Source organism: Pleurodeles waltl, chromosome 8, assembly GCF_031143425.1.
Source record: "Pleurodeles waltl isolate 20211129_DDA chromosome 8, aPleWal1.hap1.20221129, whole genome shotgun sequence".
Classification (NCBI taxonomy): Eukaryota; Metazoa; Chordata; class Amphibia; order Caudata; family Salamandridae; genus Pleurodeles; species Pleurodeles waltl.
In genome coordinates this window covers 27835886-27857891 of record NC_090447.1, presented here as the reverse complement: position 1 = coordinate 27857891, position 22006 = coordinate 27835886, and the positions used below count along the sequence as shown (strand labels likewise).

The following is a 22006-nucleotide window of genomic DNA, read 5'->3' as shown; positions in this document are numbered from 1 at the left end:
CGAAAAGGACTAGCAAATGGTCAGACATCTTTCCCACTGTGAATACAATCTTATGAAAGTGCACTTTTTCATGCACATACCTTCATTCTGCCAGCCTTACTGTTTCGGTCATCCTCTCCTGCCCTGCTCTTGCGGCCATCCCCTAGTTATGGTTTCCTGCCCCTCCTCTAACTGTCCCACTGGTAGTCTCCTCCGCATCTAGCTCTTCCTTCATCCTCAGCTCTCCCACAAAGTATCTCTCCAGCGGCCATTCTTCTCGTGTCTCCCAGGCCAACTCTTCTCTATTGTTTTTCTTGGTCTTCTATGCAAACCTCCTCACACTAACCCCCGCTTCTTACACCCCCTGGAATTGTCCCACTTCCTACTCTCCCCATCTCCTCTGCCTCTACAGGATTCGCCTCTCTTCTTGGGGCCTACCCCTAACCCTATACACTCCAGGGTCTCCGCTCCCTTTTCCAATCTCAGGCCCATATTTCTTACTTTAGTGGCATAGCAATTACTTGTCCAAAAGGAGTAGGGAGAGAGGGTGTGCTATTCAAGAAATTATGAGGCCCATGCAGTAGCACCCCAATCCAGGCCTCATTCAATTTTAAAAGAGTAGAGTGCATCCAGTCACTACTAGTAACATCTCTGTCTAAACGCTTATTGTATTCAGATGATAAGATTGTCTACATCAGTAGAGTACAGGTTTAAGGTCCTTAGCAACAGCATCAACTACAAGATGTTAAACTGGTCCTGAAATGGAGAATCCTGGAGCATGTACACATGAGAATATGAAGGAAGGCTCTAATGCTCTAATCACTGCCAAGAGCAAATAACAAAAACTCAAAGAAAGTCCACCCAGCTGGGCTTTATACACACATATCTCAGTAGCAATTATGATAGCAGAGCTGCCCCTTCAGGTGACACCTCTGTAAGGGCAGTGACAACATAGCTACCTCTTGAGTTACAATGCACTCTGTGACTGCCAAGAATGAAGAGCTATCCCTCAATTTCCACTGCCATCATTAACAAATGAGAAAGTAGAACAATACTTAATTCACACACATGTAGGTAGTATGAGTCAGTAGAACTACGCTAAATGCGTCACAGCTCCCATTAAAGTCTGCGTCAGCAAAGATCTACCTCAGACTACAATGCTCTCATCCTGGCCTTCAATAAAAGTTATTTCTCTGGTTGCACATCTCTCAGTAATGCCTAAAACAGCAGAGTTATCAACTATGTCACGTCATTCTCATTAATGTCCGAGACAGGAGCGTTATATCAGAGGCCCCGCAACTCTCGTCAACAGGCGGGACAGTAAAGCTACCCCAAAGGTTATATAGAATGTATGTTTACAGCAACAGCTGTCCTTCGCATGTAAGCAGGTGTATGTGGAGTTAAGCGTCAGATCACGCAGCTCTCACTAGGCTGTGAAACAGCAGTGCTATACTACTTGTTACTCTAGGGCTACATACCTATGATTAAGGGTTGAGAGAGCGGAGCTGCCCCTCAAGCGAAACAGTTCTCAGTAAGTCATGCCCTTGGTTGTAAAGTCTTCAGAATCTCCTAAAGCATTCTTTCAAGTTATATACCTTGCGCTCCATGCTTAGATTCTAGAAACACCCACAAGGGACCCAGTTGCCAGTAACAGTTGAGACGGCAGAGCTGCTTGTAAACCTACGCTTAGACCACTGAAATTAATTGATTTTGTGGCCACAAAGTTTTCCACATAACTTTGGAATTGGCCCCTTTCCATACGATTCATCATCTGCTGCATAACCTGCACATTTCACAAAGCATGTTTCTAGCTCAAAGGGATGAAAATTATCAAAGTGTGGGGGCACCAGATGCAACACAGGAAATGACTGTGAGAAGGTAGCCTCTTTCTAGCCTTGTTACCCCCACTTTTGGCCTGTTTGTGAGTGTATGTCAGGGTGTTTGTCACTGTTTTCACTGTCTCACTGGGATCCTGATAGCCAGGCCTCAGTGCTCATAGTGAAAACACTATGGTTTCAGTATGTTTGTTATGTGTCACTGGGATCCTGCTGGTCAGGACCCCAGTGCTCATAGGTTTGTGGCCTATATGTATGTGTCACTGGGACCCTGTCACACAGGGCCCCAGTGCTCATAGGTGTGCATGTATATGTTCCCTGTGTGGTGCCTAACTGTCTCACTGAGGCTCTGCTAACCAGAACCTCAGTGGTTATGCTCTCTCATTACTTTCAAATTGTCACTAACAGGCTAGTGACCAATTTTACCAATTTACATTGGCTTACTGGAACACCCTTATAATTCCCTAGTATATGGTACTGAGGTCCCAGGGTATTGGGGTTCCAGGAGATCCCTATGGGCTGCAGCATTTCTTTTGCCACCCATAGGGAGCTCTGACAATTCTTACACAGGTCTGCCACTGCAGCCTGAGTGAAATAACGTCCACGTTATTTCACAGCCATTTTACACTGCACTTAAGTAACTTATAAGTCACCTATATGTCTAACCTTTACCTGGTAAAGGTTAGGTGCAAAGTTACTTAGTGTGAGGGCACCCTGGCACTAGCCAAGGTGCCCCCACATTGTTCAGAGCCAATTCACTGAACTTTGTGAGTGCGGGGAGACCATTACACGCGTGCACTACATATAGGTCACTACCTATATGTAGCTTCACCATGGTAACTCCGAATATGGCCATGTAACATGTCTATGATCATGGAATTGCCCCCTCTATGCCATCCTGGCATTGTTGGTACAATTCCATGATCCCAGTGGTCTGTAGCACAGACCCTGGTACTGCCAGACTGCCCTTCCTGGGGTTTCATTGCAGCTGCTGCTGCTGCCAACCCCTCAGACAGGCAGCTGCCCTCCTGGGGTCCAGCCAGGCCTGGCCCAGGATGGCAGAACAAAGAACTTCCTCTGAGAGAGGGTGTGACACCCTCTCCCTTTGGAAAATGGTGTGAAGGCAGGGGAGGAGTAGCCTCCCCCAGCCTCTGGAAATGCTTTGTTGGGCACAGATGTGCCCAATTCTGCATAAGCCAGTCTACACCGGTTCAGGGACCCCTTAGCCCCTGCTCTGGCGCGAAACTGGACAAAGGAAAGGGGAGTGACCACTCCCCTGACCTGCACCTCCCCTGGGAGGTGTCCAGAGCTCCTCCAGTGTGCTCCAGACCTCTGCCATCTTGGAAACAGAGGTGCTGCTGGCACACTGGACTGCTCTGAGTGGCCAGTGCCACCAGGTGACGTCAGAGACTCCTTGTGATAGGCTCCTTCAGGTGTTAGTAGCCTTTCCTCTCTCCTAGGTAGCCAAACCCTCTTTTCTGGCTATTTAGGGTCTCAGTCTCTGGGGAAACTTTAGATAACGAATGCATGAGCTCAGCCGAGTTCCTCTGCATCTCCCTCTTCACCTTCTGATAAGGAATCGACCGCTGACCGCGCTGGAAGCCTGCAAACCTGCAACATAGTAGCAAAGACGACTACTGCAACTCTGTAACGCTGATCCTGCCGCCTTCTCGACTGTTTTCCTGCTTGTGCATGCTGTGGGGGTAGCCTGCCTCCTCTCTGCACCAGAAGCTCCGAAGAAATCTCCCGTGGGTCGACGGAATCTTCCCCCTGCAACCGCAGGCACCAAAAAGCTGCATCTCCGGTCCCTTGGGTCTCCTCTCAGCACGACGAGCGAGGTCCCTCGAATCCAGCGACACCGTCCAAGTGACCCCCACAGTCCAGTGACTCTTCAGCCCAAGTTTGGTGGAGGTAAGTCCTTGCCTCACCTCGCTGGGCTGCATTGCTGGGAACCGCGACTTTGCAAGCTTCTCCGGCCCCTGTGCACTTCCGGCGGAAATCCTGTGTGCACAGCCAAGCCTGGGTCCACGGCACTCTAACCTGCATTGCACGACTTTCTAAGTTGGTCTCCGGCGACGTGGGACTCCTTTGTGCAACTTCGGCGAGCACCGTTTCACGCATCCTCGTAGTGCCTGTTTCTGGCACTTCTCCGGGTGCTACCTGCTTCAGTGAGGGCTCTTTGTCTTGCTCGACGTCCCCTCTCTCTGCAGGTCCAATTTGCGACCTTCTGGTCCCTCCTGGGCCCCAGCAGCGTCCAAAAACGCCAAACGCACGATTTGCGTGTAGCAAGGCTTGTTGGCGTCCATCCGGCGGGAAAACACTTCTGCACGACTCTCCAAGGCGTGGGGGATCCACCCTCCAAAGGGGAAGTCTCTAGCCCTTGTCGTTCCTGCAGTATTCACAGTTCTTCAGCCTAGAAAGAGCTTCTTTGCACCAACCGCTGGCATTTCTTGGGCATCTGCCCATCTCCGAGCTGCTTGTGACTTTTGGACTTGGTCCCCTTGTTCCACAGGTACCTTCAGACAGGAATCCATCGTTGTTGCATTGCTGATTTGTGTTTTCCTTGCATTCTCCCTCTAACACGACTATTTTGTCCTTAGGGGAACTTTGGTGCACTTTGCACTCACTTTTCAGGGTCTTGGGGAGGGTTATTTTTCTAACTCTCACTATTTTCTAATAGTCCCAGCGACCCTCTACAAGGTCACATAGGTTTGGGGTCCATTCGTGGTTCACATTCCACTTTTGGAGTATATGGTTTGTGTTGCCCCTATCCCTATGTTTCCCCATTGCATCCTATTGTAATTATACATTGTTTGCACTGTTTTCTAAGACTATACTGCATATTTTTGCTATTGTGTATATATATCTTGTGTATATTTCCTATCCTCTCACTGAGGGTACACTCTAAGATACTTTGGCATATTGTCATAAAAATAAAGTACCTTTATTTTTAGTATAACTGTGTATTGTGTTTTCTTATGATATTGTGCATATGACACTAAGTGGTACTGTAGTAGCTTCACACGTCTCCTAGTTCAGCCTGAGCCGCTTTGCTAAGCTACCATTATCTATCAGCCTAAGCTGCTAGACACCCTATACACTAATAAGGGATAACTGGGCCTGGTGCAAGGTGCAAGTACCCCTTGGTACTCACTACAAGCCAGTCCAGCCTCCTACATTGGTTGTGCAGTGGTGGGATAAGTGCTTGAGACTACTTACCACTCTTGTCATTGTACTTTTCATAAGAGAAAAATATACAAAACAAGGTCAGTGTATATACACATAGCCAAAAAGTTTTGCATTTCCTCTTTTCACTCTTTTCTAAGTGCTGAAAAGTACTTCTAAACTTTCAAAAAGTTCTTAAAAGTTTAAAAAGTTTTTTTCTGTCTTTCCAAAAAGTTCTGGAAACTTTTTTCTCTTTTTCTATCACTTTAACTCTCTCTAAAAATGTCTGGCACAGGCCAAAAAGTTGAACTGTCCAAACTTGCATATGATCACCTTAGCTGGAAAGGAGCAAGGAGTCTCTGCATAGAGAGAGGTTTGAGTGTAGGGAAGAATCCTTCCTTAGAACTGTTAATTAATATGCTTAGAGTACAGGATAAGGCCATAAGTGCCCAATCTGTAGAAAAAGTAGCTAATGGTTCTCAATCTGATCCAGGGACTCCCCCAGGAAAAGGTTCAGGAAAGAAACTTCTCAGCCTGCCCATTACTAGACAGTCTAGCATAGTTGGTACAGAGGTTGAATCACATCATACTGATGATGTGCTCTCACATTATACTGGTAGCCAAGCTGTTAGGGTGCCCTCTGTAAGGGACAGGTCTCCTTCTGTTCATTCCCATCATACCTCTGTATCTAGAAATGTCCCTCCCACCCACCCTGATGACAGATTGTTAGAAAGGGAGCTCAATAGATTGAGAGTGGAGCAAACCAGACTGAAGCTCAAGAAGCAACAGCTGGATTTGGATAGACAGTCTTTAGAAATAGAGAGGGAAAGACAGAAAATGGGTTTAGATACCCATGGTGGCAGCAGCAGTATTCCCCATAGTCATCCTGCAAAAGAGCATGATTCCAGGAATCTGCATAAGATAGTTCCCCCTTACAAGGAGGGGGATGACATTAACAAGTGGTTTGCTGCACTTGAGAGGGCCTGTGCTGTACAGGATGTCCCTCAAAAGCAGTGGGCTGCTATCCTATGGCTATCATTTACTGGAAAAGGTAGGGATAGGCTCCTTACTGTAAAAGAAAATGATGCTAACAATTTCCAAGTTCTTAAGAATGCACTCCTGGATGGTTATGGCTTAACCACTGAACAGTACAGGATAAAGTTCAGAGATACCAAAAAGGAGTCTTCACAAGACTGGGTTGATTTCATTGACCAGGCAGTGAAGGCCTTGGAGGGGTGGTTACATGGCAGTAAAGTTACTGATTATGAAAGCCTGTATAACACAATCCTGAGAGAGCATATACTTAATAATTGTGTGTCTGATTTGTTGCACCAGTACCTGGTAGACTCTGATCTGACCTCTCCCCAAGAATTGGGAAAGAAGGCAGACAAATGGGTCAGAACAAGGGTGAACAGAAAAGTTCATACAGGGGGTGACAAAGATGGCAATAAGAAGAAAGATGGTGAAAAATCTCAAGATAAGCATGGGGATAAGGGTAAAACCAAAGATCCCACTTCAAATCTTAAACACTCTTCAGAGGGTGGGGATAAAACAAATTCTTCCTCTTCTTCCCAACCTGCACACATTAAAAAGCCTTGGTGCTTTGTGTGTAAAAACAGAGGCCATAGGCCAGGGGATAAGTCCTGTCCAGGTAAACCCCCTGAGCCTACCACCACTAATACATCAAGCTCTAGTGCCCCTAGCAGTAGTGATACTAGTGGTGGGACTGCTGGCAACAGTCAAGCAAAGGGTGTAGTTGGGTTCACTTATGGGTCCATAGTGGAAACTGATGTAATCAGTCCCAAGACAGTTTCTGTCACACCTAGTGGCATTGGCCTTGCCACACTGGCTGCTTGTCCCCTTACAATGGATAAGTACAGGCAGACAGTTTCAATAAATGGTGTTGAGGCCTTGGCCTACAGGGACACAGGTGCCAGTTTCACTTTGGTGACTGAAAACCTAGTGCCTCCTGAACAACACATCATTGGACAACAGTATAAGATTATTGATGTCCATAACTCCACTAAGTTTCTTCCCTTAGCTATAATTCAGTTTAGTTGGGGTGGAGTTACTGGCCCTAAGCAGGTGGTGGTATCACCTAGCTTACCTGTAGACTGTCTCTTAGGTAATGACCTAGAGGCCTCAGGTTGGGCTGATGTAGAGTTTTATGCCCATGCAGCCATGCTGGGCATCCCTGAGGAATTGTTCCCTCTCATTTCAAGTGAAATGAAAAAGCAAAGGAGAGAAGGCCTGAAAACTCAGGATCCCTCTCCAGCAACAGGTAAAAAGGGTATCACAGTATCCCCTAACCACCCTACCATTCAGGATACTATTCCTGTGGTGGGAGAAACCTCTCCTGGGGTGGCACCTGTTCCAAGGGAATCATCAGCTGGCAAAGCTGGACTCCCTGAGGTGGAAGTACCTCTCTGTGGGATAACTAACATTGGTGAGAAAAAGAGCACCATTTTAGTTAACATGGAGCATCCCTCCAACCCTCCCAGAGAAACTTTAGTGCAGAAACTCTGCACTGCCTCACAACACTTAGGACAGCATCCCTGCCCTAGTGTGGAGCTGATAGGACAGCATCCCTGCCCTGCTCCAACCCAAGAGAAACAGCATCCCTGTTCTCTCTTCCAGCCATATGGACAAAGTTTTTGCCCAGCTATGGCTTTTCTGAGACAGCATCCCTGTCTGGCATTTCCATCACTACAAATAGGTTCAGTGGACAATTCCCACTGCTCTAAACTAAAACTTACTGATAGAAACTCTGAAAATACATCTTCACATTGTTGCTTAGCTAAAAAACTTCAAACAGGGTGGTTTACATCCCCACAGGGAAGTAACCATATAGTGGATGATAAAGGGAGTAACCAGTCTATTGCAGAGCTACTCTCTACTTATCACCACTTAGACAATAAAGTCTCAACTGGCCAAGGTTAGCCTTATTGTCCTTCGTTTGGGGGGGGGTTGTGTGAGAAGGTAGCCTCTTTCTAGCCTTGTTACCCCCACTTTTGGCCTGTTTGTGAGTGTATGTCAGGGTGTTTGTCACTGTTTTCACTGTCTCACTGGGATCCTGATAGCCAGGCCTCAGTGCTCATAGTGAAAACACTATGGTTTCAGTATGTTTGTTATGTGTCACTGGGATCCTGCTGGTCAGGACCCCAGTGCTCATAGGTTTGTGGCCTATATGTATGTGTCACTGGGACCCTGTCACACAGGGCCCCAGTGCTCATAGGTGTGCATGTATATGTTCCCTGTGTGGTGCCTAACTGTCTCACTGAGGCTCTGCTAACCAAAACCTCAGTGGTTATGCTCTCTCATTACTTTCAAATTGTCACTAACAGGCTAGTGACCAATTTTACCAATTTACATTGGCTTACTGGAACACCCTTATAATTCCCTAGTATATGGTACTGAGGTCCCAGGGTATTGGGGTTCCAGGAGATCCCTATGGGCTGCAGCATTTCTTTTGCCACCCATAGGGAGCTCTGACAATTCTTACACAGGTCTGCCACTGCAGCCTGAGTGAAATAACGTCCACGTTATTTCACAGCCATTTTACACTGCACTTAAGTAACTTATAAGTCACCTATATGTCTAACCTTTACCTGGTAAAGGTTAGGTGCAAAGTTACTTAGTGTGAGGGCACCCTGGCACTAGCCAAGGTGCCCCCACATTGTTCAGAGCCAATTCACTGAACTTTGTGAGTGCGGGGAGACCATTACACGCGTGCACTACATATAGGTCACTACCTATATGTAGCTTCACCATGGTAACTCCGAATATGGCCATGTAACATGTCTATGATCATGGAATTGCCCCCTCTATGCCATCCTGGCATTGTTGGTACAATTCCATGATCCCAGTGGTCTGTAGCACAGACCCTGGTACTGCCAGACTGCCCTTCCTGGGGTTTCATTGCAGCTGCTGCTGCTGCCAACCCCTCAGACAGGCAGCTGCCCTCCTGGGGTCCAGCCAGGCCTGGCCCAGGATGGCAGAACAAAGAACTTCCTCTGAGAGAGGGTGTGACACCCTCTCCCTTTGGAAAATGGTGTGAAGGCAGGGGAGGAGTAGCCTCCCCCAGCCTCTGGAAATGCTTTGTTGGGCACAGATGTGCCCAATTCTGCATAAGCCAGTCTACACCGGTTCAGGGACCCCTTAGCCCCTGCTCTGGCGCGAAACTGGACAAAGGAAAGGGGAGTGACCACTCCCCTGACCTGCACCTCCCCTGGGAGGTGTCCAGAGCTCCTCCAGTGTGCTCCAGACCTCTGCCATCTTGGAAACAGAGGTGCTGCTGGCACACTGGACTGCTCTGAGTGGCCAGTGCCACCAGGTGACGTCAGAGACTCCTTGTGATAGGCTCCTTCAGGTGTTAGTAGCCTTTCCTCTCTCCTAGGTAGCCAAACCCTCTTTTCTGGCTATTTAGGGTCTCAGTCTCTGGGGAAACTTTAGATAACGAATGCATGAGCTCAGCCGAGTTCCTCTGCATCTCCCTCTTCACCTTCTGATAAGGAATCGACCGCTGACCGCGCTGGAAGCCTGCAAACCTGCAACATAGTAGCAAAGACGACTACTGCAACTCTGTAACGCTGATCCTGCCGCCTTCTCGACTGTTTTCCTGCTTGTGCATGCTGTGGGGGTAGCCTGCCTCCTCTCTGCACCAGAAGCTCCGAAGAAATCTCCCGTGGGTCGACGGAATCTTCCCCCTGCAACCGCAGGCACCAAAAAGCTGCATCTCCGGTCCCTTGGGTCTCCTCTCAGCACGACGAGCGAGGTCCCTCGAATCCAGCGACACCGTCCAAGTGACCCCCACAGTCCAGTGACTCTTCAGCCCAAGTTTGGTGGAGGTAAGTCCTTGCCTCACCTCGCTGGGCTGCATTGCTGGGAACCGCGACTTTGCAAGCTTCTCCGGCCCCTGTGCACTTCCGGCGGAAATCCTGTGTGCACAGCCAAGCCTGGGTCCACGGCACTCTAACCTGCATTGCACGACTTTCTAAGTTGGTCTCCGGCGACGTGGGACTCCTTTGTGCAACTTCGGCGAGCACCGTTTCACGCATCCTCGTAGTGCCTGTTTCTGGCACTTCTCCGGGTGCTACCTGCTTCAGTGAGGGCTCTTTGTCTTGCTCGACGTCCCCTCTCTCTGCAGGTCCAATTTGCGACCTTCTGGTCCCTCCTGGGCCCCAGCAGCGTCCAAAAACGCCAAACGCACGATTTGCGTGTAGCAAGGCTTGTTGGCGTCCATCCGGCGGGAAAACACTTCTGCACGACTCTCCAAGGCGTGGGGGATCCACCCTCCAAAGGGGAAGTCTCTAGCCCTTGTCGTTCCTGCAGTATTCACAGTTCTTCAGCCTAGAAAGAGCTTCTTTGCACCAACCGCTGGCATTTCTTGGGCATCTGCCCATCTCCGAGCTGCTTGTGACTTTTGGACTTGGTCCCCTTGTTCCACAGGTACCTTCAGACAGGAATCCATCGTTGTTGCATTGCTGATTTGTGTTTTCCTTGCATTCTCCCTCTAACACGACTATTTTGTCCTTAGGGGAACTTTGGTGCACTTTGCACTCACTTTTCAGGGTCTTGGGGAGGGTTATTTTTCTAACTCTCACTATTTTCTAATAGTCCCAGCGACCCTCTACAAGGTCACATAGGTTTGGGGTCCATTCGTGGTTCACATTCCACTTTTGGAGTATATGGTTTGTGTTGCCCCTATCCCTATGTTTCCCCATTGCATCCTATTGTAATTATACATTGTTTGCACTGTTTTCTAAGACTATACTGCATATTTTTGCTATTGTGTATATATATCTTGTGTATATTTCCTATCCTCTCACTGAGGGTACACTCTAAGATACTTTGGCATATTGTCATAAAAATAAAGTACCTTTATTTTTAGTATAACTGTGTATTGTGTTTTCTTATGATATTGTGCATATGACACTAAGTGGTACTGTAGTAGCTTCACACGTCTCCTAGTTCAGCCTGAGCTGCTTTGCTAAGCTAGCATTATCTATCAGCCTAAGCTGCTAGACACCCTATACACTAATAAGGGATAACTGGGCCTGGTGCAAGGTGCAAGTACCCCTTGGTACTCACTACAAGCCAGTCCAGCCTCCTACAATGACCCCTTCACAAAGGATGGCTGGTCACATTTAAAATTCTTATTGTTGTATTGGAGTGTTAAACTTGTACAAATGAGATGAAACCTGTGCCCAGACAGTGGTGTTTGTGTAGAATTGACAAAATAATTAAATAAAGCTATTAAAAAATCTGCAGCACAAATGACATGATCTGGTCTCATATGTCAGAGCTAGCCCCTGTTAGATTAACAATCTCTCAATATTGAGGGACCACCAAACCTATCAAGAGCACTAAGGCCTTAGGCAACAGAGCTACCTCTAATGTTCAACAGCTCTTACTGACATCATCTTCGCCGCAACACTCAAAACATTGCAAGTCAATCAGACCCGCTTTGTCGACAAATATTTATGTTTCTATCCTCTCGCCACTTCTTGAGGGAAGGCGGTTCTGAGCATTTCGCACTGTGCGAACAAGAACAGTCTTATGCTGCTGCCCCTGTAAGCCTCCTGCCTCTGGAGCATCGGCGCCTCCGAAGCATGTAAATGCCACCTCAGGAGTTCAACCCTCTCTGAAGTATGTTAATCCCGCTGTTACACATGTACACTGATGTTCGAGTCTGGAAACAGTAAGCACCCATCATTAAACAATCAGACACATGCAAGGGTGCACACAAACATTAAAGACCTCTGGTGCCACCAACACAATACAACTCCACCCAAAACATACATCATTTATTCAGATTGTAACCTTCAAGAGCACATCTGAAAAGGAAACCCAGAGACAAGAGCTTGTAAGTGCCAACTCTTCTGTCTCCTGCCTGGTCTAAAAAGTAAAGTGTTTTCAAGTCATTCTTACAGCAAAACTACGGGCTATCAAAGACAAGTCTGCATTTTATCAGCGCAGACTTGACTCAAGTCACTGAAAAACGGCACTTACTTCATACTTAGGAGTGCAGTAAGTCCACATGAAGAAAATGATTCTAAAAATGCATTAAAACGAAGACATACTTTGTTGTTGCATCACTTCAACAAAAACGCCTATAGTTGCCTTGATGTCAACAAGGCCTCACCTTAAAAATATATATTTTATAACACTGTTAAAATCCATTCATGTTACATATTTTGTTTGTGACGCTGGGGGCGCTGCGCTTCATAAAACATATACATTTGCATTTCATGACTACTTCGAAAGTACATATTGCCACATCAACATTACATCGACTAGAAGTAAGTTAACGATTTGCCATGATGTCAACATTACACAAAAAGATTAGCTTTAAATGATGTCATGTTAAGGTTTTATACCGTCAGAAAAATAATAGTTTGACAACATTTATTGAAACAGTTAAGCCTCTAGTCACGGGTGGCACGTTGTTTATAAAACGCCCTCACGTCCTACAAATACTGCAAACGCGCATACAAATATAATAGGCGCCAATGTGAAGCCAAAGAGGTCGAAACTCATAAAACTTGTCTGATGTTTTGGCAGGATAGAGCGTTACCACAACACGTATTGGCTTTGTCACAGCATAAATATCTCCTCACATCACAAACATGCAGTTTGCTCCTCTGCCACAGAAAGCATGACCACCAAAAAAGTAATTTGGATTCTTCCACATCAGTGTTACTGCACATTACAAAATAGACCTTTCCTCACCTAACTCACCAGAGTAAACACTTGGGCGCTGCACCAACTCGCCTCTGCTAAACATACTGTGTATATTTCAGAAAATAGTCTCACATTTCTATGGCTGTTTCCATTATATTTAGAAGAAAGGTCATGAAGTGAAAAGTGTTCATTTTTTAGTACCATACAGCATCACACACCGCACATTCACTGTTCCTAAGCACTGCAAACAGCAGATGCTACTGTTAACCAAGTTAATGGTGTGCTAATTTTTTTTTAATCAACTGTGAGATTAGAGTGAAATACACCTCAATGCAGCTTTAAAACCCGGGAGAGGGAGACCCAGTTTCGTGGAAAGAAAGCAACACTCTGTAGCATTAGAATACACAGTATTGGTGATTCAAACAAAATCTGTTACAGCCAGCAAGCGGCATCTGAAAATCATGAAAACTGGTTTGGAAAATAAATTGCTATAACGTCAAAATCAGAAAATCCACACCTTGGCTAAGAGGGCAGGGGGAATGGGAGGAGGGTAGAAGAAATAGTACCTGCATCACAGCGGACCGTCACTAATCAAGTGGAATTAATGTGTACTTGGTCGGTGCTCCTCAGCTAGAAGCGGAAATGACATGTCGGGTGTACAAACCAATTAGGAGGCAGCAAAGAAGAGCAGCACTGGATTCAACCTGTGGTAAGCAGCAGGCGGGATCAAAGTCCCATAGTGAATACAGCATGTCTCCAAGACAGCGCGTGGGCGCTGCCAAGGCTTGACCTAGAAATTGGCCAGACTGCGACTGTCTATGGCGGATAGAGTAGCCACAATATTAGACAGACTTCACTACCTTTTTGTCAGTATCTCTATTAACCTGCCACAATATTTCTTCAAAACACTAAAAACACAACTTATAACACTGCTGTGGGCTGGGAAACAACCCAGGATAAAGTAGGAAGTGCTGACACTTCCATATGCGCAAGGAGGTTTTGATTCTCTAGACTCAGAACTATACTACCTATGTGCGCAAGCACAGCTTTCACACTACTGGCACCTGCCGCATAACTATATACTACATACAGCAGGAGAAAACAATAGCATGAACCTCATCCCATTAAGCGCCATCCTACCACATAAAGGGGATAATAGAGCAAGGAAAGAATTTGCCATAGAACATTCCACAACTTTATTATTCATGGATATCAGTAACTCACAAAGAAAAAACTTCCAATATCCTCCGTAAAGCAAGCCTGAAGAGCAAGAAAGACATCTAACTGGGAGGGGAGTTGCTTTTCCTAGATAATACATTCAAAACACAGCGACACATATCCCTATTGGTTTTCACATATTTCCAGCTCTGTGCCAGACAAACCTCCAACCTTGTGCACACTAATAAGCACCTCTAAGCAAAAAGGCAAGTTGGCAACACTTGATATAGCACAAGAAAAATGGAATACAGTACTGGGCCCACCACTAACACTATCGGACTGGACATTCCACTGCTTCCAAACAAATATGTTAACCTCTAACTGTAATCTGCTTATAATACATTTTACATACCTACATAAAATATCACAACCCAGCAAAACTCCACTGGATCGGGTTATGGGAGGATACATGGTTAGCTTTGGGCAAGAGAGACAAATATTTTACATTTGACATGGGACTACCCTCCAATATATCAATAATGGACAGCCATAACTGAAGCCCTATCCAACATCCTGCTGAATCATGTAGAAATGCAACCACGTGTTGCGTCCTCTGCTCTGTGAAGGCAATGTAGCCAGCAGAGCACGAGATGGCAAGAGTAGCATTGCTAATGGTCAAAAGAAGAGAGGCGCTATCCTGAGATAAAGAGAGAACACCCACAAAGCAGCAGTGGATCTCAAATCTGGTCTATTATAATGAACAAGTGGAATCATATGCTAAGAAACTACGAGTGGTCACGCTCTAAAAATATATAGAGCCTGCGTCAACTTATTTGTTCACCACAATAGCATCACCTTAATGGTAACTTGATTTATGAGAACACCTTCCTGAGTCAAGACAACTGATGTTTTGTTATTGCTAGCTTACTGAGCATGTGTCAGCATAGGTTTTGTCTGTATTACTGTGTGGTTTTCATTTGTTTATGTTTTCTTTCCTTCTATGCTGCACGCTATCATGTAAAAAAAACACTAATAAAAAGAATAGAAATAACCAGCTGCATAATCCACAAAGCCATCACATTCGTCTATCTGGGCTACAAGTTCACCACCTCGGGTGGCTTACGACACACACAGCCTAAGAAGTGCAAAAAAGAAAACACGAGACAACTGGTCTTCCCAATCTATGTAAGTACAATCTAGTACAACATTTCTATATCCATCAAAGTCGCCCCAACACAGCTACAATTTAGGAAAGAGCTCAAGCCACACACCTTTAAAGAACGCAAGATCAGAACAAAATAACAGTGATCCTCCACTCTCATAATCCACCATCGCCTCTCCTCACTTATGGACTGCAGCCTTGCTTTTCACCCTGTACTTTTCGTCTAAGTTTGTGTTATATAAATATCCCACCACCGCCAAAACCAACCTACACGCAGCTCTCCTCGACACCGCCAACTGGATGACGACTAATCACCTCAAGCTCAACTCCAACAAAACCGAGATCATCATCTTCGGTCCCAACAAAACCATATGGGACGACTCATGGTGGCCCACCGCCCTAGGACCCGCAAACCACGCACGCAACCTCAGCATCATCCTGGACCCCGCCCTCTCCATGACACAGCAAATCAATGCACTTACCTCCTCCTGCTTCCTCACACTCTGCACTCTAAAAAAAAATCCTTCAAATGGATTCCCACAGAGACCAGGAAGACAGTCACCCATGCACTCATCAGCAGCAGACTAGACTACGGTAATGCTTTCTATGCCGGCACCACACTCAAACTCACACGCAAACTCCAGAGAATCCAGAACACAGCTGTGCGCTTCGTCCTTGGCCTCCCACACCACAAACGAATATCACCACACCTCAAACCCCTTCACTGGCTCCCCATAAACAAGAGAATCGCAATCAAGATCCTCATCCACGCACACAAATCCCCCCACAACACCGGCCCAACATACCTCAACAAAAGAGTGAACTTTCACACTCCCACCCGCAACCTCCGATCAGTCAACATCGCCCTAGCCACAGTCCCACTCATCCAACGCACCACCACAGGAGGCAGGTCCTTCTCCTACCTCGCCCCCAAAACCTGGGACTCCCTCCCCACCAACCTCCGCAAAACCAAAGACCTCCTGCTCTTCAGAAATAACCTCAAAACATGGTTGTTCGAACAGTGACCCTCCTTCCTTCCCCAGCTCCCCCTGCCCCCCAGAAAGTGCCTTGAGACCCTCACAGGTGAGTAGCACGCTTTATGAATTATTTTGATTGATTGACTGATTGATTGACATATACAGTCTCTCCACCGGCTCTCATTTTTCTCACGTCTCACTACAAACTCTCCTCTTACCAATATCATCTCAGCCTGGGTGTCACACCCAACTCATTTCTCTTTTACCACTACTATTGTGTCTCACTTATTCCCACAGTTCCAACTAACCAGGTTTCTGCTACCTCCAACTCAACTAAGTCTCGGGTATTTCAGCCATACTGAATTTCACCTATCTCCCCTAGTTCTCATATTCCTCCTCACCAGGTTTAACTTATCACCCTGCCACTATGTTTCACCAACACTCCCACCACTGAGCATCATCTTTCCTTCATCCGCTCAGTATCCTGCTCCCCTCTAATTCACCCAACTCTTCTACTACATCTCACCTACATCTCAAAACCTGAAGATCTCTGGGTGCTTACGTATTGTAAAAAGCAAAAATAATCTTTGCCAAAAGTGTTTATGAAAAATTCACCTGCTACTCACTCCTTCCAAGCGCATACACATAAAACATGGAACTCTCTTCCAGTGTTCGTGAGACTGCTCTTATAGTTCTTAAGTGTTCCTCAAAATATCACTTACTCAACATTGTATTTCCTTCTCATCTAAGTTGTTTTATTTTTGTTTCTCTGAGCAAGTGCATCTTTCACATGCAACACATCCTTACATGCTTTAAGAAAGATGCTATGTGTACCCTAAGTCAATCTTCAGCTCAAGTGCAATGACAACGTTATTTGAACCCAGCAACCGCTCTGCTTTACCAAAGCTGGGTATTGTTTCTTCTAATGTGTCTCTTATATTGACTGTAGTATCAAGCGCATTAGTGGGAAGTGCCCGATGCCCTCTGTGACCTTGTTCAGGCCTACCTAAAGCTTTCCAAATAAATCTGCCTCAGCTGCGGCCTTGTGTCCATCAGTCTCGACCTCTTAGGACCCCCTGATTCCAAGGCTCCACCTCTTGCCTCACTCTCTGCATCTCTCTTTACCCTGCTTAATCCCAGGCCAGCTCTCTTTCCATCCACCTAGGTCTCGCTGACCTCTCTTCAACTCCTTTCCTTAGTCTTACCACAATCCTGAGAGGTCCACGTCTCTCTAGTCTGAACTCACCCCCATGTTGCCTCATTACGGTTTCACCTCTCCCCTCCTCGGATCTAACTACTTTAATTCGTCTCACCGCACTCTCCCTGCCACCCAGAGACACACTGTGCCCGGGGGTCATTTCCTTTCCTCCTGGTGCATCCCTCGCCCAGGCTTCCTCTCTCCCTCCAGCCCCCTGACCTCCCCCTTCTCTCGTGCTAGTCTCCTCTTACTTCATGGCTCCTCTCTTCCTTCTGGTCTCCTCCCTCTCTCATGGTAACTCCCCCAACCCCAAGAATCCTCTGACTCAAAGCTTCCTCTCTCCCTCCACCCCCTCTCTCTCATGCCAGCCCCCCTCTGGTACCCTCTCACCCCAGGTTCCTGTATCCTTCTACCCCCTGGTCTTCCCCTCTCCAATGCTCGTCTCCTCTCACCCCATGGCTCCTGTCTCCCCCTCTCTTGGGCTATCTCCCCCTCCTCCAAGTATTCTCTCACCCCAAGATTTCTCTACCACCAGTTCCTGGTCTCATCCTCTCTCCTGCTAGACCCCTCCCCTCCTCCCCCAATATCCTCTCCCTCCACCCCCGGTCTCCCCCTCTCTCATTCCAGCCCCCCCTGGAGTATCCTCTCACCCCAGGCTCCCCCTCTCCCATGCTAGCCCCCCAGTCTCCCTGGAGGATCCTGTCACCCCAGGCTTCCTCTATCCCTCCACCCCCGGTCTCCCCCTCTCCCATGCTAGCCCTCAGCCCCCCCTGGAGTATCCTCTCACCCCAGGCTTCCTCTCCCTCCTCCTCCTCTCCCATGCTAGCCCCCCAGTCTCCCTGGAGGGTCCTCTCACCCCAGGCTTCCTCGCCCTCCACCCCCGGTCTCCCCCTCTCCCATGCTAGCCCTCAGCCCCCCCTGGAGTATCCTCTCACCCCAGGCTTCCTCTATCCCTCCACCCCCGGTCTCCCCCTCTCCCATGCTAGCCCTCAGCCCCCCCTGGAGTATCCTCTCACCCCAGGCTTCCTCTCCCTCCTCCTCCTCTCCCATGCTAGCCCCCCAGTCTCCCTGGAGGGTCCTCTCACCCCAGGCTTCCTCGCCCTCCACCCCGGTCTCCCCCCCCCCCCCCCCCCCCCAGCACCCTCTCACCCCAGGGTCCTCCACCCCCGGTCTCCCCCCCCCTCTCATGCTGGGCTCCTCGAGCACCCCCTCACCCCGGCTTCCTCTCCCTCCACCCCCGGTCTCCCCCTCATGCTAGCCCCCCCCCCCCCCCTGGAGCACACTCTCACCGCAGGGTCCTCCACCCCCGGTCTCCCCCTCTCATGCTGGGCTCCTCGAGCCCCGTACACCCCCCCTTCGCCTCCCCCGGGTCTGACCCCCCTCCCCCGGTCTCCCCCCCCCTCTCATGCTGGGCTCCTCCCCCCTTCGCCCCCCCCGGGCTCACCTCTCTCTTCCGCACGATCCCCCGGGCTCTCCTCCGGCCGATGCCCCTCAGCGCCCCCTCCAGCTCCTTCACGCCCGCTCGGTTGATGTCCACGGCGCTCCTCCGCTGCGGCTCCGGGTCCTCCATGCTCTCGCTGCCCAGGGACCTGCTCCCACCGCCGCCAGGAAACTCCGCGGCTCCGCAGGCCTCTGTGCGCATGCGCAGTGAGCGCCGGTGCCGCGCGGCGCACCCAGCGAGAAAAGAGCCCGAAACAAGCCCCGCCCACACAAAGAAGGCGAAAGGGTACACATTACACAGTAGAGAAAACTAGTAGCTTTGTCCCCTTGACCTCTTCTGCAGCCAGGCTTCATATGGCTGCTCCACAGCTGCCCAGGACATATCTTGCCCATTTACCTCACTACCATATTCCTTCTCAGCTGACTGGTGGTGTATAATGAAAATTCTTGTGTTGATTCCCCTTTCTAAGTATTTTGAACAGTCATGTTTTTTCAGCAAGGAATTAATACCAAATGTTACTTTAGAAATGGCAATGATGGCAAGCACCTGGTACACCACAGTTTTCAAATAGCTTAGTGTTCACCATTTCAGTGGCCTTTTGGCGCCTATTGTACAAATGATTAGGTAGGAAACATGGGACCCAAGAAAGGCCTTTACTCCAATCTCCTGGACAGTGACACCTTGGTGTGATACTGCACGCTACAGTTGCTTGCACCGAGCAATGAACAACAATGGACTCACACTAGTAGGAACAGCAGGAAATCCAGCATTGTGTACACCTTGAGGAACAGGTTCACAACCTTGGTCATTGACATTGCTCGGAACTACTTTCTGTTGGCAAGACCTGAAAGGCCCAGGAAGCACTTTGGATAAGCATGCATCAACAACTTCAGATTTGCCCATGGACCCTTACAAACAAGATATTAGTTTCAAACATTTGTCTACTGTCTTGCAAATGACTCTTTTGGGATCAGAAAACTTAAGACAAACCTTTGAATTTTGACCTAGGGTTTTTTACCCTTGACAAAATCACCTACACAAATGTTGCTTTCATTGGCACTAGTCTTTCAATTGTACCAGTCACTCTTCCTTTTACGACTGCTGTAAATCTCTACTTCCTTCAGCAAGTAGTCTGTTATTTTTTCTACTAATTGCTTTGTTGAAAGTACAAGGCTGTAAGTTTATGTGAAATGCCACGAAAGCTTAAAAACTCTCTCATCTTGTGTGATTTGAATTGTTTTCCGTTATTAGTGGGAACTGTAAAAGGGAGACCTTCTCTATAAACGCACTCTTGCAGGAAATGGAATACTACATTGGTGTCAGCCTTACTCACAAATTTACATCCAAACCACTTTGAATAGTAATCAACAAGTGTGATCAATCTTTTGTCTCCACTTAACACTTGGTGTGGTCCCTGAAAAGCTGAGACTTAATGGTGCCAAAGAGCTTCAGAAAACAACAGTAGGAACAATAGGAGTTGTATGACACACCCAGGTGTTCCCAGAAGCAGTGCATTCAACAGAATTGTTTGCACAACTGGAGATCTTATTGTACATGTAAGCCTTCCAATACTTAGTCCCCACAAATGTTTTAATTAAACATTCTCCCAGCTCACACTCGTGAGGCATCCAACAATGCGACTAGTAACAGGTGGCACATAGTTATCACCTCTCAAAATGACTCCATCTTCAAATGAAAAGACCTCTTTAACTTTTAAGGAGACTTCTAAAGAGAAAGTTCCTTCCCTCTCTCTTGGCCAACTACCCACTGAATTTCTGCACCTGTTTCTGAACCTCATCCTTTTCAAGTCCTTTCATCCAATAATCTGTATCCAAACGTTTCCTACCATGCACTCATCTGGAAACAGACTTTCATGTGGGTCCAAGTCACAAAGCAGTCGCCATAGTAAGCTATGCAGCTATTCTTATCTAGTGCAAATTCCACATTAAAATTAAATTCAAACAAGTTGGATAACATCCTCATGAGCTTTGATGATGCGTTACCAGTCCTACTTTTGGAGAGAAGAAGGATAAGGGCTTGTGATGAGTTCTAAGAAGGAAATGCCTACCCTAAAAAAAGTTTTACATGATCAACTGCCCAGATGCAACAAACGGCCTCACATTCAGTGGGGCAATTCCTTTTTTGCATATAAAGTCCGACCATCAGGCAAAAGCGATGGTGTTTCAAGTTTCTCAGATACTTGAATCAGCCTTTGGGCTTGCACAGCACCCAAACCTGTCACGGTTTCGGGCGGGTCTGATCAGGATTATGGTTGGGACACCCCTTGAGGTCACCGAATATCCTAGAGAGGTAGTGTGCTGGGGCAGAAGAGCAGCTAAAGGCATACACGGAAAGGACAGCTATGGACAGGCACAGGAAACAGGAAAGTAAAAGCAGAGCAACCCTTGTGTGAACAAACAGGAGACGGATTACCAGTGGACAAACATGCTGGGGTTGTACACAGAGTAAGGCGCAGAACCTCCCACAGTGACAGGGAATCTCAATGCCTCTGTGCAGTTTGCTCTTACAGATAGTCACCCTGCCAGCCCCATAGAAAGGAGGCAGCAGAAGTGATTCTGTCTCTGGACCCTAGAGCACAAACAAGGATAGTACTTACATACACAGGACACGCTCTTGTGGGTCCAGCTGGAAACACAGTGGCGATTCCTGAAAAAACAGCAATAGCACACTGTCACTGTTAGGCACGAAATACAACGTATAACACTGGACAAGGATGGGGGCTGGAATTGCCTCCTGGAAACCAGGAGCCAACCCCAGTACACAGGAGGACACGTATACACTGGTGAAGACTGATAGAACACTTACCAGACACAAAGAACCAAGAAGAAACAGAAACAGAAGGGAACAAACAAAGAGGCAGAGGCAAGAACTAGGAACAGGCTCAGGCTGAAGCAAAGGCGGGTCTAGGACTTGAAAACAGGGCGCAAACTTCTGTCTGGGACAGACAGAGACAGGACTGGGCAACTGAGAACAGGCTCTGGCTGGAACAGGCAAGGACAGGACTGGAATACAGGGAGTAGGAAATGAGCAGTAAACAGGACTGGGAAACAGAGAGAAGGTTCAGGCTGAAACAATGCAGGAGCAGGGCAGAGAAACAGGGAGCAGGCTTTGGAAGACACAAACAGGTACAAGGCTAAGAAGTAGGGAGCAGACTCTGGCTGGAACAATCAGGAGCAGGGCAGAGAAACAGAAAACAGGATCAGGCTGGAACAGAACAGGAACAAAACTGGAACACCATCCGACAAGGGGTCTGTAACACAAAGGAATTGAAGTCCGATGCACGACGGGGAGCTTGAGGGAATGGCTGCTTATAAGCAGTTCCAAGCTGGGCTGCACAGGAGAGGTTTCAGGTGTGTGTGGTTTTGGACACTTGCAAGTCCTGGAGGA

The 22006-nt window shown here is 47.6% G+C and overlaps 1 protein-coding gene across 2 annotated transcripts in view; it reads right to left on the bottom strand.

Moving 5' to 3' along the window:
* LOC138249678 (F-box/WD repeat-containing protein 7-like) overlaps positions 1-18855 on the bottom strand; it is a 326410-nt gene extending 307555 nt beyond the window's left edge. For both annotated transcript variants that reach the window (XM_069203645.1, XM_069203646.1), the window contains exon 1: positions 18602-18855. In XM_069203645.1, coding sequence (XP_069059746.1) covers positions 18602-18799 — 198 coding nt within the window. In that variant the 5' untranslated portion in view covers positions 18800-18855. The remainder of the gene's footprint in view (positions 1-18601) is intronic.
* Positions 18856-22006: the final 3151 nt, after the last annotated feature.